Source organism: Ursus maritimus, unplaced genomic scaffold (assembly GCF_017311325.1).
Source record: "Ursus maritimus isolate PB19 unplaced genomic scaffold, ASM1731132v1 scaffold_2, whole genome shotgun sequence".
NCBI classification, from domain to species: Eukaryota; Metazoa; Chordata; class Mammalia; order Carnivora; family Ursidae; genus Ursus; species Ursus maritimus.
This window is the reverse complement of record NW_024424452.1, coordinates 36,465,481-36,481,872: the sequence shown is the minus strand read 5'-3', so window position 1 is coordinate 36,481,872 and position 16,392 is coordinate 36,465,481. Positions and strand designations below refer to the sequence as shown.

General features: G+C 54.9%; 1 protein-coding gene across 2 annotated transcripts; it reads right to left on the bottom strand.

Annotated features, from left to right (window-relative positions):
- Positions 1-13: 13 nt before the first annotated feature.
- ZSCAN10 (zinc finger and SCAN domain containing 10) lies at positions 14-4,053 on the bottom strand. 2 transcript variants are annotated; one of them, XM_040634545.1, is made up of 5 exons: positions 3,658-4,053; positions 3,170-3,437; positions 2,894-2,958; positions 2,659-2,716; positions 14-1,893 (listed from the first exon to the last, which is right to left on the bottom strand). In XM_040634545.1, exons 1-5 carry the CDS (start codon positions 4,051-4,053, stop codon positions 332-334), a joined length of 2,349 nt encoding a protein of 782 aa, XP_040490479.1. In that variant the 3' UTR covers positions 14-331. The 2 variants fall into 2 exon arrangements, with proteins under 2 accessions (XP_040490479.1, XP_040490480.1); XM_040634546.1 differs by lacking the exon at positions 3,170-3,437 and having other exon boundaries at positions 3,658-3,940.
- Between the last annotated feature and the right edge of the window lie 12,339 nt (positions 4,054-16,392).

Genomic DNA, 16,392 nt, shown 5'->3' with positions numbered 1-16,392 from the left:
CCCCCCCCCCCAACTCTGGGCCTTTCTGTGGTGTACATGTGTGGGTGGGACTCTCTCTGGGCCTGCTTCTATCTAGAGTATGTGGAAGGAGCTGGGGTGTAGGGAAGGGGAAAGGCATCCCTGTCACAGTGGTGAGGGTAACACAGCGTTTTGGTGGATCTCAAAAAAATTAAGGAGTCGTTTTCAAGAGGGCTGTTTCACTTTAGGTACTTTGAAATACAGCCCTGAGGCCAGGGAGAGATGCCTGGGGGTGGGGTGGGGTGGGGAACTAACACAGTGGGGGTCCAGGACAGCGGGCAGAGGCTCGAAGGCCCAGGGGATCCGGGTGAGGCTAGTACAGGGTCTCCCGGGCGTGGGTTCGCAGGTGGCGCAGCAGGTGAGAGTTGCGGCTGAAGCTGCGGCCACACTGTGCGCACGAGTAGGGCCTGGCCCCGGTGTGCACCAGCATGTGGCGCAGCAGATTACAGCTGCGGCTGAAGCTCTTGCCGCACTCCCGGCACTCCTGGGGGGGCTCGGCCTGCCTGGACGCCGCCTCGGTCCCCGCCCCCGCGTGAGTGGCCAGGTGCCGCTGCAGGTGCGCGTTGCGCCGGAAGCTGCGGCCGCAAGTTGGGCAGCCATAGGGCCGCTCGCCAGTGTGGCTGCGGCGGTGGCGGGCCAGGTTGGAGCTGTTGCGGAAGCGGTAGCCGCAGGTGTCGCAGGCGTGGGGCTTCTCCCCGGTGTGGATGCGCTGGTGGCGCGCCAGGTGGGCGCTCTGGCTGAAGCCCTCGCCACACTCGCTGCAGCGGCAGGGCTTCTCGCCCGTGTGGCTGCGCCGGTGGCGGGCGAGGTCCTGCGTCTGGCTGAAGGTCTTGCCGCACTGGGTGCAATGGTGGGGCCTCGGGCCGCCGTGCGTCAGGAGGTGGCGGGCGAGACCGGCCCGCCGCACGAAGCGCTTCCCGCAGTGCGGGCAGCTGTAGGGCTTCTCGCCCGTGTGCACCCGCTGGTGGCAGACCAGCTGCGAGCTCTGGCTGAAGCTGCGACCGCAGACCTGGCAGGAGAAGGGCCGCTCGCCCGTGTGCACGCGCCGGTGGGCCCCCAGGTGCTCGCTGCGCCGGAATGCCTTGCCACAGTCGCTACACACGTAAGGCCTGCGCTCGGGGCCCGGGCGCACGCTGCCCGAGCACTCGGAGCACTGGTGGCCCTTGTCCTTGGCGTGGATCCGCAAGTGGCGCTTGAGGCTGGAGCGGCGCTGGAAGGTTTGGCCACAGTGAGAGCACAGGACGACGGTCAGCTCGCGCGCTTCGGACTTGGTCTCGGGGACGCATGGGGACTTCTGGTCCTGGGCGTGTGCCAGCAGGTGCTGCATGAGGTTGGCCCGGCGCTGGAAGCCCTGACCACACTCGGCACACAGAAAGGCGGGCTCAGAGGAGTGAGTCTGAAGGTGTTTGTTCAGATGTGAGCTCTGGCGGAAACGGTGGCCGCAGAGGTGGCAGGCGTGTGGCCGCTCGTCCGTGTGCGTGCGCATGTGCAGCTTGAGGATGGAACTCCGGCCGAAGGTCTTCCCGCAGCACTGGCACCGAAAGGACCGAGCGCCGGGGTGAGACCGCAGCTGGTGTGCCTCCAGGCGGGCCAGCTCTCGGAAGCTCACCCCGCAGTCTGTGCAGATGAATTCCATCTCTGGCTCTGACCTGGGGGAGTCCCCAGTCACTCTGACTTCCAGAATGTCGCTCCTGCTGGGAGGGGACCCTTCTTCACCAGTGCAACTCACTTCAGGGCCCGGCCCCAGCAACTGAACATGGGGCTCTTCTGCCACCCCAGGACCACCTGCCTCAGACTCTGTTGAGACGGCAGCAGGCCAGGCCACCACTTTGGGCTCCTCTTTAAACTCCTCATCAGGGGTTCTGTTTTCAAATCCTGGGAAAGAAGCAGAAAATGGGGACGGGCAGGTGTATTCTTAGAGGCTCCCAGGAATTGCCTAGAACCTCAGTGCCTCAAAGCAGAAAGAAACCCGGGATCCTGCAAAGCTGGTGGGTGGGCAGGTGAGGGTAAAAACCAGACAACATAGAATTTACCATAGTAACCACTTTGCTTTTTAAGTAAATTTTAAGTAGGTTCCACGCCCAGGGTGGAGTCCAAACTGGGGCTTGAACTCATGAGCCTGAGAGCAAGACCTGAGCTGAAATCAAGAGTTGAAAGCTTAACTTGCTGAGCCAGCCAGGTGCCCCAGTGACTACCCATTTTAAAAGCTCTAAAGTTAATGGGGCTGATGATTAGATCAGACACAATGAGCCTTTAAAATAAATGAATGAATAACTGAACGAAGGAAAAAATGAATGAGTCCTCATCAAGATAGCCCATTTTCAAAAGATTTTATTTATTTATTTAAGACAGACAGAGAGAGAGAGAGAGAGAGAGAGATCGCACAACCGGGAAGAGGGGCAGAGGGAGAAGCAGGCTCCTCTCTGAGCAGGGAGCCTGAGGTGGGGCTTGCTCCCAGGACCCCAAGATCATGACCTGAGTGGAAGGTGGACACTTAACTGACTGAGCCACCCAGCTGCCCCCACATAGCCCATTTTTAGCCAAAGAGGCCAAAAGTCAGGTAGGATCCGAGCTTCAGGGACTAGTCCTGAAACACAGAGAAAGAGCCTTCGGTGGTTGTAAGCTGGAAGGGCCTCTTACCCAGAGGGTGTGCGGGCCAAGCCTTCTTTGCTGGGACGTCTTCAAAGGTCAGGGACTCCTGTAACGAAAGGATGGGCAGAGACCCTTGGTGAGAGAGGAATGGAGCTCTGTGACTTGAGGGGGGACAATGAGTTTTTAAGGTTTAAATGAAGGAAGATACGGATTTGCTACAACTGCAGAGGCCAAGAACATCCGGGGCAGAACAATCTGGAGTGAGGGTACTGGTCCAGCTCACCAGCACAGCTGCCAGCTCCTGATCTCGGGAGTTTTCCTCCAGCCACAGGACAGGGCCCTGGGGGACTGACAGCATGGGGCGGGGGGGGGGAGAGAAAGCTGTTAGAAGGCAGACTTACCCTCCATGTGGCTACAGGGAGTGCACCCAACGCTAGGGCCCCAGGAGAGACACTGGCTCTCTCCCATCCCTGTCAAAGAGGGAGGCTGCCTGCGTCTCAGCCCACGCTCACATACGGTGCCCCCCAGCTCCCACTTTCCTGGGGCACCAGCTCCTCACCAGTCTCTTGCATGGCCTGGAATGTCCTCTTGGGACCTGGGCTCAGTGGCTGCTTTGAACTTGGGGGATGTCTCCAGGTCTCCAGCTCAGCGGGCTTGGAAGGCCCTGGCTGGGATGGTAGGGGTTCCTTCGGTGGTTCCAGGGCTGGAGGTCCTTCTGAAGGCACTTCCTTTTTGGGGCTGTGACTGGAGACCTGGGAAGAGCCCCCCTGTTCCTCCAAAGTGATGTCTGCACGGGGACAATTCTTGCCAGTATTAAAACTGAAATCCTGTTCAAAATACATCTATGTTAGGCAATGGACAGGACAGGGGATAGTCCATGTCCTACTGACTCCCAAGGGAAACGCGACTAAGGAAAGGTGAGAGTCAGAGGAGTGAGGAGGTTAAATAGGAATTATCGGGGGGAGGGAAACAGAGTAAATTCTCATGGGGCACTAAGTCCCTGTCTCCCTACCTGCTGTCCAGCCCCCCTGGCCAGCACCCTCTTACCAGCGGCCCCACGGTGCTGGACTCCCTCTGGACCCCCTCCAACAGCAGCACCACCTCCTCGCCGTCCCTGAGCTGCTGGCCCTGCAGCCGAGCCAGGAGGTGAGGGGGCAGCACGCTCAGGAACTGCTCGAGCACCAGCAGCTCCAGGATCTGCTTCTTGGTGTGCAGAGCCGGCCGCAGCCAGTGGCTGCAGAGCTCCCGGAGCCGGCTCAGGGACGCCCTCGGTCCCATGTCCTCCTGATACTGGAAGCATCTGAAGAGCTGGTGGGCCACCTCGGGCCGAGGCCTGGCCTGTGCAGGCCTGATGTCCTCCTGACCAGCAGCGTCCTCTTCTTCCAGTTTGACCGCTCCAAGCTGCTCTGGCTCTCGGGCAGCCGGGACGGGCTCTTCAAGCATCCTTCAGCTGGGGGGGAGGGGCTCGCTGTAGCTGGTCCCGCTCTCGGGTCGCTCCCTCTCTGCTCGCACCGGTGCTGTTAAGAAATGCCTGAATATGTGGCCTCCAGAGGAATCCTTTCTCTCATCAGTCACACATAAGGGCCCAGAGAGCAGGGCAGCCCAAGGCCCCAGGCGGACCGAAACACTACAAGGCAGAGAAGCCCGAAAGTTGTGCCGTTCTGGGCCCTCCTGCAGCATCTAGAACTTCACAGAACTTCGCCCCAGTGATCACAGCTGGCCTTCCTGAGGCAGGACAGTTGTTTCCCTGCCTCTCGACACTGTGCCACGGGTAGTGTGCGACACCAGCAAAGATGCGCCCTTGCCAAAAACGTTTCGTGGCAACACATCCAGCTCCACTTCAGACCCTTGCACTGCAAGGAATAGGAACAGGTGGGGCTGGGGGCGTGGTGGATAGAGTGATGGTGTTTAAGGTACAAACTTGTATTAGGAGTAAATAATCCACAGAGATCTAATGCACAGTATAATGAATACAGACAGTAATACGGTGCTATAATTATGTAATGTGGTAAATATCACTCCACTGGCAATCGATTTACCACATATGAATGTATCAAAGTAACATGCTGTATACCTTTAAGGTACACAAAGTACATGTCAAATTTATTCAATTAAAAAAAAAAGAATGGTTGGCTCGGGGGCGCAGGCAGTTGACCACCCGACTCTCGGTTTCGGCTCAGGTCATGATCTTGGAGTCGTGGGATGGAGCTCAGCACCTGTCGCAGAGTTGGCCTGTGTTTCTCTCCCCTTCTCCCTCTGCTTCTCCCACTCGTGCTTTTTTTCTCTCTTTAGAATACATAAGTAAATAAATCTTAAGAACAAACAAACAAGTGAAACGATCCCTCAAGGAAACAATGGAACATATTGCAAATTTGGAATATGCCAGCGAACTGTTTCTTTAGTGTTATTTTAAAAAGCGCCTGCAGGGGGAGCATTGCTCTAGAGGAAACTAACAGCCGCACAGGCAAAGGAATGATGAGCCTTGACTGGAGCTGGATGTTTTTATTTTATTTTTTAAAGTATTTTATTTAGGGGTGCCTGGATGACTTAGTCGGTTAAGGGTCTGCCTTCGGCTCAGGTCATGATCCCTGGGTGCTGGGATTGAGCCCCCATCTGGCTCCCTGCTCAGCAGGGAGTCTGCTTCTCCCTCTCCCTGATCATACTCACTCTCTCTCTCAAATAAATAAATAAATAAATAAATAAATAAATACATTTTTAAATGTTTTAAAAGATTTTATTTATTTACTTGAGAGAGAGAGAGAGAGAGAGAAAGAAAGCATGAGCAGGGGAGGGGCAGAGGGAGAAGCAGGCTCTCCCTGAACAGGGATCTTAACATGGGGCTCGATTCCAGGACACCTGAGCTGGAGGCAGCAGACGCTTAAGGGACTGAGTCGCCCAGGCGCCTCTGGAGCCCGATATCCTTAAGGGGGGGGCGATTGGAGGGGGGAGTAGAACGCTCTAATAAAAGATGTTCTGCAGTCAGCTGGGGAAATTGGAATATTGATGGGGCACTAGATAATGGAGATGACTTAATTTCTGAGATAGGTTTCCAGTTTTGTAGGAATTTGTAGGAAATGTCTTTATTCTTAGATGTTGAAGGGTTTGGAAGTAAAGGGGCATGAGGAGTCAGCCATATTTATGGATACGAAAGGCAAATGTGGCAAAGAAAAATAATTGCTGAATCTGGGAGATGGGTGTATGCATGTCTATTGTGTTGCTCTTTCTTTCATTTTTAAAGAACTAGTTATTTATTTATTTATGGGGGGAGAGCAGAAGAGGGAGAGAGAGAATCCTCAGTCAGACTCCCTGCTGAGCCCGACACGGGGCTCAATCCCATGACCCCGAGATGATGACCTGAGCCAAAATCAGGAGTCAGCCGCTTATCTGACTGAGCCACCCAGGTGCCCCGTTGTGCTGTTCTTTCAGTGTCCCTGAAAGTTTGACAGTTTTGGAGATAACAGGTGTGCATGTGTGGGCGAGGGTGGGGGGAGTTCATGCATGTGATTTCTCCTTGACCAGACATCTGGACTCTCACTTTATGGCTCTGGAGGTTGGCTCTCAGCAGTCAAGGCCAAGGCCACCCAGGTGGTCAGTGCAGGGCTGAGCACCTACCTGGTGTCCCAATCTCATCTTCCGGTTTCCACCAGAGACAGAGAGCCGGAAGGGGTGGCTGGGTCTCACATGAGCGACTAAGGCTTACCATTTGGAGAAATTTGTGACAGATGTGTTCCCACGGCCAAAGTGGCTCTGCCCATTTCAGAGGGTACACTCTTGGGTGCTGGGTGATGGGGAGGAGACACAATTGTTTCTCTTTCTTTCCTATTTTTTTTTTTTTTAATTCTAGATTCTTCCTTGGTCTACCCCTCTGCAAAGTATCCATCCCCAAGTAGCAATAAAAAGTGTTAACTGGCCACTAGGGGGCAATGGTTCCACAGACGGACAACCTCCCCGGCTCTCTCCCCAAGCCTGCACCAGCCCCTCTCCTGGCGGAGGGTTCCGTGGGGCTACTCACTCTTTCCTTGTGGGGCCACCCAGATGCCCAAGGAGGTAACCCAGCCCTGGCAATGCAGCCAGGGAGAAGTTGGCCAGGCCGAGAGCTTTGGACAGTTTGTTGAGACCCCTGAAGCTCCTGTTCAAGGGGGGGAGTGAGGTGTGGCAGAACAGAGGAAACTGAGTTTTAAACCTGGCTGAGCACTTCCCACCTGAGGAGGAGGATGGGGATGCTGAAGACCCAGGCTTCCATCCTGGCCACCTGACCAGGCTGGCGCTCATCTCTCCAGCCTCCCTCCCCCTTCCTGCTTCTCTCCAGTCTCCCGCTCAGCCGCAGAGCCCACATTCCTTCTCGCATTTGGCATCTGACCCCACATGGGCACTTTCCACCCCTTGGCGCCTCTCCTCAGGGACTCCACAGCACACCAGCAACCTTTCTCTCCCTGTCCACTGTCACGCTGTGCCACAATCATGGTTGAGTGTGCCTCTCCCCTAGGCAAGTAGGAACGGCGTCTTGTTCAGAACCATTCCCCTAGCTCCTGAAGGGGCTTCAGTGTTTGTTAGCACAAATAGCGAAACAAGAACGATAAGGCCTACCTGGAAGTCATGCTTACTGAGGAATGCATGCAAAAATGTCAGGTGCAGTGTTCAGGAAAACGGGCTTTTGTTTCATTATGTTTTGGCATGAGCAAAATAATAGAACCAATCACGGGCGATCATCAGTCTCCTTGCAATAATAGCAGGCAGGCGCCGAGCGCTAGTATGCGCGGGCTCTCGGCTCAGGGTTGCTTAGTCCCACCCCAGCCCACGTGGTAAATTATAATTTCTCCATTTGACAAGGGTGAAGACCACGCTTGGAGAGGATAGGTGACTTGCTCAAGGTCACACCTGGTGGAGCCAAGATTTTCTTTAAGGTGAGAACACTGACCTTGACCACTATACAAAAGCTCAGAAACAGAAAAGCACCCAATTTCTCTCCCTCCCTGTGCAATTTGCCTAGTTTTAGCCAGAATATCACAGCATGAATCGGGGGGCAGGGGGGAAGAGAGAGATTCCAAAATTCTAGCCCTTGGGCCTAGACACACACAAGGGCCCCCAGAACCTCCAGGTGAGATCTTGCCAAAAGGTTTGAAAGAGACGGAATTTAAGGGAAGTTGGCCTGAGAGCCTCTCCCTCCCCCCTCAGTCTCCAGGACAAAAGCTCTGTTCATATGCACATCTGTGGGGGGTGGGAGGCCCTTCAGCCCTCCAATATTCAACCAGCTTAATCTGGAGCCCAGAGAGGTGGGGAGGCAATGGCTGGACCTGCCCAGGGTGGAGGTGCTGCTGCAAGACCCACCTGGAAAGCAGGAGATCCCAGAGCCGGGAGCCTCGGCCGGGAACCCTCCCTTTCTCCCTGCACTCAGCTGGCAGGAGATAGACTGGCTTGTTTTTGTTCACCAGGCTCCCTTGCCGGTTTTGGGGTGAGTCGCTGAGGCCGGCCGGTCCACCCGGGGACACATGCAGCCTCCCCTGTGGGAACAGCAAGCCCAGGCGACGGGAAGTCCCAGCACCCTGCTTGATGACCCCCAGCTGCAGGCCAGAGTAGCTGGCGCGGGGCTCCCAGCATAGACGACCCACATCCTCCCGAGACTTCTTTCCAGTTTCCTAATCCCCCATGCCATCGCAGAGGCCTGGGGCCCCCTTTTCCCTCCAAGCTGCCAGGAACTCCTTAGATCTGCCCTGGCAGCCTGCGCCCCAGGCTTCCCTGCAACTCACCACTCGGGTCCCCACTCCAGAGGTGGACGTGCCTGGGGTTCTTTGAGGGCCCCAGGGCCAGAGCCAGCCTCGGCCAGCCTGGGAAAGGACTCCCGGAAAACCGAACAGGAAGTTCCCTGCTCTAGTCCCATCCAGGTAATGAGGGGGCTTCCTAGAGTTAACCCTTAACCTCCCAGTTTGGGAGTGGGGTGGGGAGGGGTAGGGGGCGGGGCCAGAGAAATGAGGACTGTGGCTGATCCAGGCTCCAGCCTAGGACCGAGAATGAGTGTAACTACCCCTCCAGGTAAGAACTGCCCCCCTCCTAATCAGGACTGTGCCTGTTCTCTTTGGGCAGGTCTGTCAGCCTGTACTTTCTGGGGGGACCAGAGCTGCCATTTTAAAATGCCTGTTGTGCGCTGGGCTCTTTGCTGGAATTTCATTCATGAGACAAATCTCTGCCAAGGGTCTGCTGTGTGCCAGGCACAGTTGCAGATGCTGAGGTAAACAGGACCTCAGATGGCTTACATGCAGGTGTGCCTTACACGCAGGTACGCTGCACCAGTCCCAGGGTAGGAAAACAACAGGACCACGTGATGGGGGAAGAAAGCCCGCCACCAATACCACCCAGGCTCTTCCGGAAGAATCTTGCCAGGTGGCTTTTGTCCCAGCTTTCCTGAAGAGAAAGCAGGGCCTTCCGGGGGCGGGGGGATGTGACCTTCCCACTGGCCTTGAGCCCAACTCGACCTCCAAAGTCAAGGCTTTCCCTTTGCTCTAAGATGTCTTTTTGGGTCGTGCGCTTGGCTGGTCACAGTCCGGAGGGCGCTTTCTTCAGGGGCACCTGCGGTTCAGAGCCCGTGGGCACTCTCGTGGCACCACCTGTCCTGGGCACCCAGGGCCACCTACTCGGTGGCCGGAGGCTCAGCGTTGGCCAGCCCTCAGCCTCGGCGGTGGATCGGTCGGGGCCAGACCCTGCGCTGGCTCCGGCTCCCTCTGCCGGGTCGTTGTCTCCCTGCACTTGGGACCTGGGCTTTCTTGTTCCTTTGCATTCATCGTCTAGCGTGGGCCTCCCTGCACCACAAGCTCTCCGTGGACAGCGGTGTTTCCCATGTCTGCGCGGATCCTCCACACCTAGCCCAGAGCTGGCGTGTGTCAAGACGAACGAAATGGCTTAGCAGCAGGCTCGCGAGGCCCGCCGCCCTCGGGGGTGTGCAGCGTGCCCAGCCCCCGGAGCTCCACCGCGTGGACTCTACTCGCCGCCCTCACCGGCAGCGGCTGCGAAACCCCACCTACCCGACCAGGCCTGGTAACCCGACCCGGGGGCGGAGCCTGGAAACCCCCTCTCCTGTGCGGGGCCCGGTAACCCCCACCCGTCGGGCTGAGGCGCCTCCCGCACACCCAGGTCTGGACTCCCCCCGGCGGGTCCCGCTCCCGAGACTGACCAGCTCCCGGTGGCTATGGCCTTGGAGGTCGTGGCCATGTCTGAGCCGTGGCAGTGGGCGCGGCGCACTGCGGGCAACGGGCCGGTACGGATACGGTGGAGGGGACCCGCTGGAACGTGCGCTCCCCGGGTAAGGGTCGGAGTGCGCAGTGAGGGCCTGGGGGAGCTGGCTGAGAGCGCGGCGGGAAGGCTCGGGGTTCGCTGTTAGCACTGATTTCCAGGCTTCCGACTCAGAAGTGATATCTTTGCTAGAAATGTGTCAGAAAAGCAGAGACCGGCTTGACCAAGCCACCAGAAATAGCATCCAGGCACAGGGGCTGGCGCCTGCGTTGACACGAGAGCAACACTAACTTTTGGTCTCCTTCGTTCCAAAACCCCTGCCCGTGCTTGGGCTTGGCCAGTAACCCCGCTGCCGGCCCGCCGCGTGCGGGCACCATTCATTCATTCGGGAAATGTTTGCGTCCCCCCGTGCGTCTGTGCTCTCCCTGCCCCTGGACACCCAGTGCTGAGTGGAGTGGACACGTGCTGCCCCCGTGAGGCTTCCAGTCTGGGCAGCACCGGGTCACCGAAGCTGGGATTCCTTCTAACTTCTATTAACCAAAGTGACTTTGCAGAGAAAAGGGCTTAATGAACCTTTAAGTCCCTTCAAGTTCTTCCTGATCTTTGAAAATACACTCCCCTCTCCCAGCGTTACCTCCTAAACAGATGAAAGTTATTGTGAAGTTGCTGGACTGTTACCTATTTCCACAAGTGATAAACACACCTCCAAAGGAAAGACTTTTACTAAAAATCTACCTATTTGAGGTATATTTCAGTATCTCCTAAAATTTTGCAAATGCACACAAACTATTCTAGGTGTTACCTTAGAATTTTTTTGAGTGGTTGATGTCTAAAAAAAACAAAAGCAAAAAATCTAACTTTTTGTTTTTGTTTTCTGATTTAATAATTCTTTTTTAAATTTCTGTAAATATTTTATTTATTTATTTGACAGAGAAAGAGAGAGAGAGAGAGAGCACAGGCAGGGGGAGCGGCAGGCAGAGCCCCTGAAGTAAAAAACTTAATTAAAAAAAATATTATTAGGGGCTCCTGAGTGGCTCAGTCAGTTAAGCATCTGCCTTTGGCTCAGGTCATGATCCCGGAGTCCTGGGATCGAGCCCCACATCAGGCTCCCTGCTCAGTGGGGAGCCTGCTTCTCCTTCTCCCCCTGTGTTCTCTCTCTCAAATAAAAATCTTTTAAAAATAGTTTTTAAAAGTTTTTAAATTTTAATTCCAGCATAGTTAACACACAGTGTTATATTAGTTTCAGGTGTACAGCAGCTTATCGAATGTGAGGAAATTTTAAGGCTACTGTCAGCCAGTTAGAGCACCTGACGGACGGGAGTCTTCCTCTCTCCTCTTTCGTCTTTTCAGAGATGGCAAAAAAAAAGACAAGTTTTGTTTATGGATTTTTTTAAACTATTTTTATTTATTTATTTTTATTATTATGTTCAATTAGCCAGCATATAGTACATTATTAGTTTTTGGTGTCGAGTTCAACGATTCATTAGTTGCATATAACACCCAGTGCTCATCACCAAAAAGACAAGTTTTTCTGTATTTGCTGTTTCCATCGAATTCGCCCATTTAGAATAATTCAGGGCAGTGGGAGGAATCCTCCTCCAGCTCTGGGAAAGATTACTATAAAGATGTCTGTTATCTTTTATTAAATAGCCTCTGGTTATTCCAGTTGCTCAAATGCCTGTCCCCAAATCATGTTAGGTAACATCTTTCCCTGTAGCTGGGAGCCCAGCGTTTTCCTGCGGTGCTCACAGTGAAGGATTGCAGGGTGTGGAGGGCACAGCCCTCGCTGAGGACCAGCCCTGGGACAGAGACACTGGGGATGGTGAGAACATGAGGTGAGCCTTGTACCTGACCCCATATTTCTTTGGTGTCTGTAAATTTGCGGCCCCCAAGCCTCTCGTCTGGTCTGTCTCACTGGCTCCAAGGGTCGGGCTACGGCTCAGCCTTGCCATTTGCCGCCATCCGTGTGCCTTCAGCATCATTTAATGGAATCCTTTCTCTCTGCCACTCAGAGTTCCTCCATGGCTTCCCCCCGCGCGGTCGAGCTACCTGCAGGCAGCTCACCCCCGGCGCCCCTCCGCAGTTACATCTCCCGCCCTCTTCCTTCGCCCTTCAATCTCCGAGCACGCCATCTCGATCCCCCTTCACCACCCTGGCCTGGAAAGGATGCTCTCGCCCCCACCCCCATTTCATTCGGAAATGTCAGTCAGTGGTGTCAGTCTCCTTGTGGAAACTACTTCTGCCCACTCTTGCAACAGCATCTGTCCCCTCTGTCCCCTCTCCATGCACTCTTGTTCCCTCCTGGCTCATGCCACAGTCTCTGATTCACTTGTCGTTTTTTTGTTTGCTTGTCTTTCGTCTGTCCCTATGCGGGACTGTCAGCCCCAGAGCGTGTCTCCGTGGGTCACGGGTTCCCAGTGGACTTCTCAGTGGGTTTGATCTTCTCCTCCTTCCTTATCACCTGTCTTCTCTTTCTCCATTTCTCCCGTAGTCTCTGCTCAGCCTTCTTCACCAGCCTCAGCTCCTTGGTCACGCCCTTGTGGAAGCCTCTACCTTTGTGTGGGGGCTGGATTTAATGATTCTCTTCTAATAAACAGGATCGAGTAGGAGTGAGGGGGCGTCACTTCTGACATTAGGTGGTAAACGGACTGTGGCTTCCTCTTGGTGGCCCTCACGCGCTCTCTCTCTCCATGTCCTGCTGGCTCACGCTGGGGGAGCCATGTCTGAGCAGAGGCCCTTGTGGTGAGGGACCAAGGCCAATCAACTTGGACCCTCTCCCACAGTCAAGCAGATGACTTGACCACAGCTGTTGACCTGGAGCTGGAGGCACCCAGCTAAGCCCTGTACGGTACAGAAACCATGAGATAATACGTATTTGAAGCTACAGTGTTTTGGGATCGTTTGTTACACAGCAGTAAATAACTAATACACTTCCCTTGCTGGGTTCATAGCCCCCGCGGCCTTGATAGCCATTCTCAGTACCAATATCCCTGTATTTGTATTTCGTTTCTCGACTCCGTGCACTTGATCTTGCTACCTGGACATCTCATAAATGCCCCAAAGGCTTTGTGTTCAAGGCCAGACTCAACGCAGCCACTTACAAGCTCCATGCAGTGGCTCTGTCGCTGGTCCCCGGCTGCGTGCGCAGTGCCCGGCACATAGCAGATCCTCACTACGTGTGGGTCCAGTGAGTCCTCCACATCAAAGATTCGTGTCTCTGGTATTCTCTAGTGTGGTGAACGGGACAGTCCATTTAGCCACTCAAGTCAGACACTGGGATTTATCCCGGATCTTCTCACTTTACCTCATTCTCACATCTTGTCAGTCTCCAAGTTCCGTAGGGTTAATATTCTAAATATTTTTCAAATCTGCCTATTTCTCTACTTCCACTGCTTGTCATCATCACCTGCCAAGGTCACAGCAATGGCCTAACTGGTTTCTCTCTCTCTCTCTTTTTAAAAGACTTTATTTATTTGTCAGAGAGAGCACAAGCAGGGGGAGCAACAGGCAGAGGGAGAGAAGCAGGCTCCCCCCTGAGCAGGGAGCCCGATGTGGGACTCCATCCCAGGACCCCAGGATCATGACCTGAGCTGAAGGCAGACTCTTAACTGACTGAGCCTCGCCAGGTGCCCCTAAGATTTTATTTTTAAGTAATTCCTAAACCCAAGGTGGGGCTCTAACACAGAACCCCAAGATCAAGAGTCGTATGCCCTACCGACTGAGCCAGTCAGGCACCCCAAGAAATTCTTCATCTTGCTTACTCCACAGTGGGAGACCCAATCCATGTGTTGCTTGTTTCCTGAATGCTATTCCCGGTTGCATTATTTGTTCATCCCACCTACCTAGACAGTGGGTGGTCTTCAGGTTGGGGCTACATGTAGTAGTTCTTGTATGTCTCTGGTGACCATGGATGTGAGTCACTGCTGGTTTCTACCCAGGATGTGTGGGTGTTCAGTGTTAGACTATCCTGCCACACACTTGTCTGGAGAGCTTGCGCTGTTTCCCCTCCCACCATCTACAGATTCATCTTGTGTTTCTTGCCCTGATTGTAGGATCAGCCATTCTTCCAAAGGCCCTGATTCTTACCATTAGCTGATATTTTTTCCCCCACATTATAAAACATTGATGAAGGGCTGCCAGAGTGGCTCAATCAGTTAAGCATCTGACTCTTGATCTCAGGGTTGTAAGTTCAAGCCTTGCACTGGGCACGCTCAGCGTGGATTGGAGCCTACTTTAAAAAAAAAATTCACAAAAATTGAATTTTTGAAAACATAAAGTAAAAACAAATGGAAACTCTACATTTTTTTTTCACACCCAGGGAAGTAAAAATAATATGGCAGATTCTGTGCGAGACCACAAGACCTGTAGAGGGAGTCTGAGGGCTGGGGAGTGGGGGAGGGCGAGTGCAGCAGGATGAAGGGCTGTGCCACTGCCATTTGCTCCTGTGAGGGGCCCTTGGTAAGGGTCCTCCGGAGCTGAGCCAGGCAGGATGCCTTCTGAGTCCCCCTATCCCCACCTGTTTCAGGCTTGCGTGAGTGAATGTAACCTGAAACTCTACCCAAGACTGGGGGACAAGGTATGAGATAGGAGGTGGCAGCTGCAACAAAGGATATTTTGGGATGATGACACTCTCCTGGTTTCCTAAAGATGTACCAATCTCTAAAGAAAAAGTAACTTAATTCACTCTAATTTCCACACCAAAGGACCAGCTGGAGTGAGTCTTGAGCTATCCAGCCTAGTTTCACTAGAGTGTCCCCTCCCTGCCTGTCCTGTGAGCTGCCTTTAGCACCCAGTAAAGACAGTGTTCTCGAAGTTGGGACGTGGGTGCTCGGGGAACATATCCAGTCTATCCTATTAAGTTTGGGGGGTTTCTGGTCTTGGAGTCCACAGCTTGCCTGGCTGAGGCTGAAGCTGCTAGCCTTGACGATAGTGCAAGGAAGTGCTCGGTGTTGCTGCCTAGGAAGAAGCCGCTTGGCTTTTTCTGGAGCTTGCCCAGGGCAGGAAAAGGCCATTTCTGCTGTGATGGGCAGGCTGCCGGGTCAGCCATACGAGGGAATGTGCGTGCCATAGCTAAAACTCCAGCACGGAGACACTTGACCAGACTCTAGCAAGGCTTCCAGCAGCATACGGCTAGGATGACCCCAGCCCTGCCCAAGAAAGCTCAATGCTGCAGGGAGAATCTAGTGTTTGTTCCAGCCAACAGCTGACCTCCCTTTCTCAGAGCATTTACTAAAAAGGGTTTATTATTGCGAGTCTGTGTCCCTTATAACCGAGAAGCACCTGTCATGGGCCTGAGAGCCATTCTCTTGGAAGGACCTGGCCTCTGTCTCCCTTCTCCGTGGGAGGCTAGACTGCTGACTTCCATAACTGCCAGCGGCACACCTCCTGGCCCGGTCACACCCACACTGACAGGCTCTCTGTGACTGTTCACGACCCTGACTCTCGTGGGCCCTGCTCTCCCCCTCCCTCCTTCTCCCTTTAACACCCCAGTCACCTCTGCACAAACCAGACGGAGCTCAGCTCTTTCCCCTGCTGTCAGCAGTTACCGAATAAAGTCTGCTTTCGCTGCTTCGACGAATGTCTGGTGTTTTGGTTTTGACACAGCATGCTTTTTTCCTCTGTGTTTTTTTATATTGAACAAGGTACGTGTCACAGAGGGGGCAGGTCAGCAGCATATGCTATACTCCCGTTTTTGAAACAAAATTCAGAACAGGTGAGTGTCGGGGGCCGGGGGGCAGGACAGGGCGCCGGGCCCTCGCGCAGACAGCCTCAGTTTCCCCACGGGGGACGCCGACTCGAGGGTTCGTGGCTGTCCTCACCGTCCCGGCTGTGCCCGCGCACGATGCCCACGGGCGGGCGCCGCGAGAGAGCCGGGAAACCGGAAGTTGAGATGGGGCAGCCGGACGGGAAACGCAGGAACACCGGCCAGAGGCGGGCGGCAGCCGCGTGACCCTCCCCCTCGGCGGGGCTGTCCCTCGGGGGCACGGACGAGAGCGCGCAGGTAAGGGCGGGGCCTTGGACAGGCGCACGGGCCAAGCCGTCGGGCGCCAGCCAATCACCGGTGGCTCCCGTGGGCGCGGGGGCGGGGCGGCGTCGTTGCCTGGGCGACGGGCGCCCGCGTCGGTGTTCGGCCGGCTGGGGGCTGGACCGTGCGGGCTCGTGGGCGTGGGGCGCGGGGGCGTCCCGCGGCTGGGAAGCCGGGCTCGTGCGGCCGCCTGGCGTCAGGGCACGGGGCCTCGGGCTTGCCTCGGCGGTGAGCGGGCCGCTGGCCGCGGGGGCGCGCACGCCCTGGTCTCAGGGGCCCTGGGCGTTCTTAGTTATTTTCTTTAAAAAATTTGTATTCCTGGGGCCACACCTATCTGGTTTCCCCACCTGTCTGCTTTCCTTTTTTTCCTTTTCTCGTGGTTAACATTTGCTCTGCTGTTTACTCAATTATTTCTGTTTTTCTTGGCCTCTCTCACGTTCCTTTATTTACCCTTCTCTCCTTACCGCCAGAGCTCTGCATTACCCTGTCTCCAGCCTGGCTGAACGGCCTTAATTAGTCCACGCCCCCCCCCC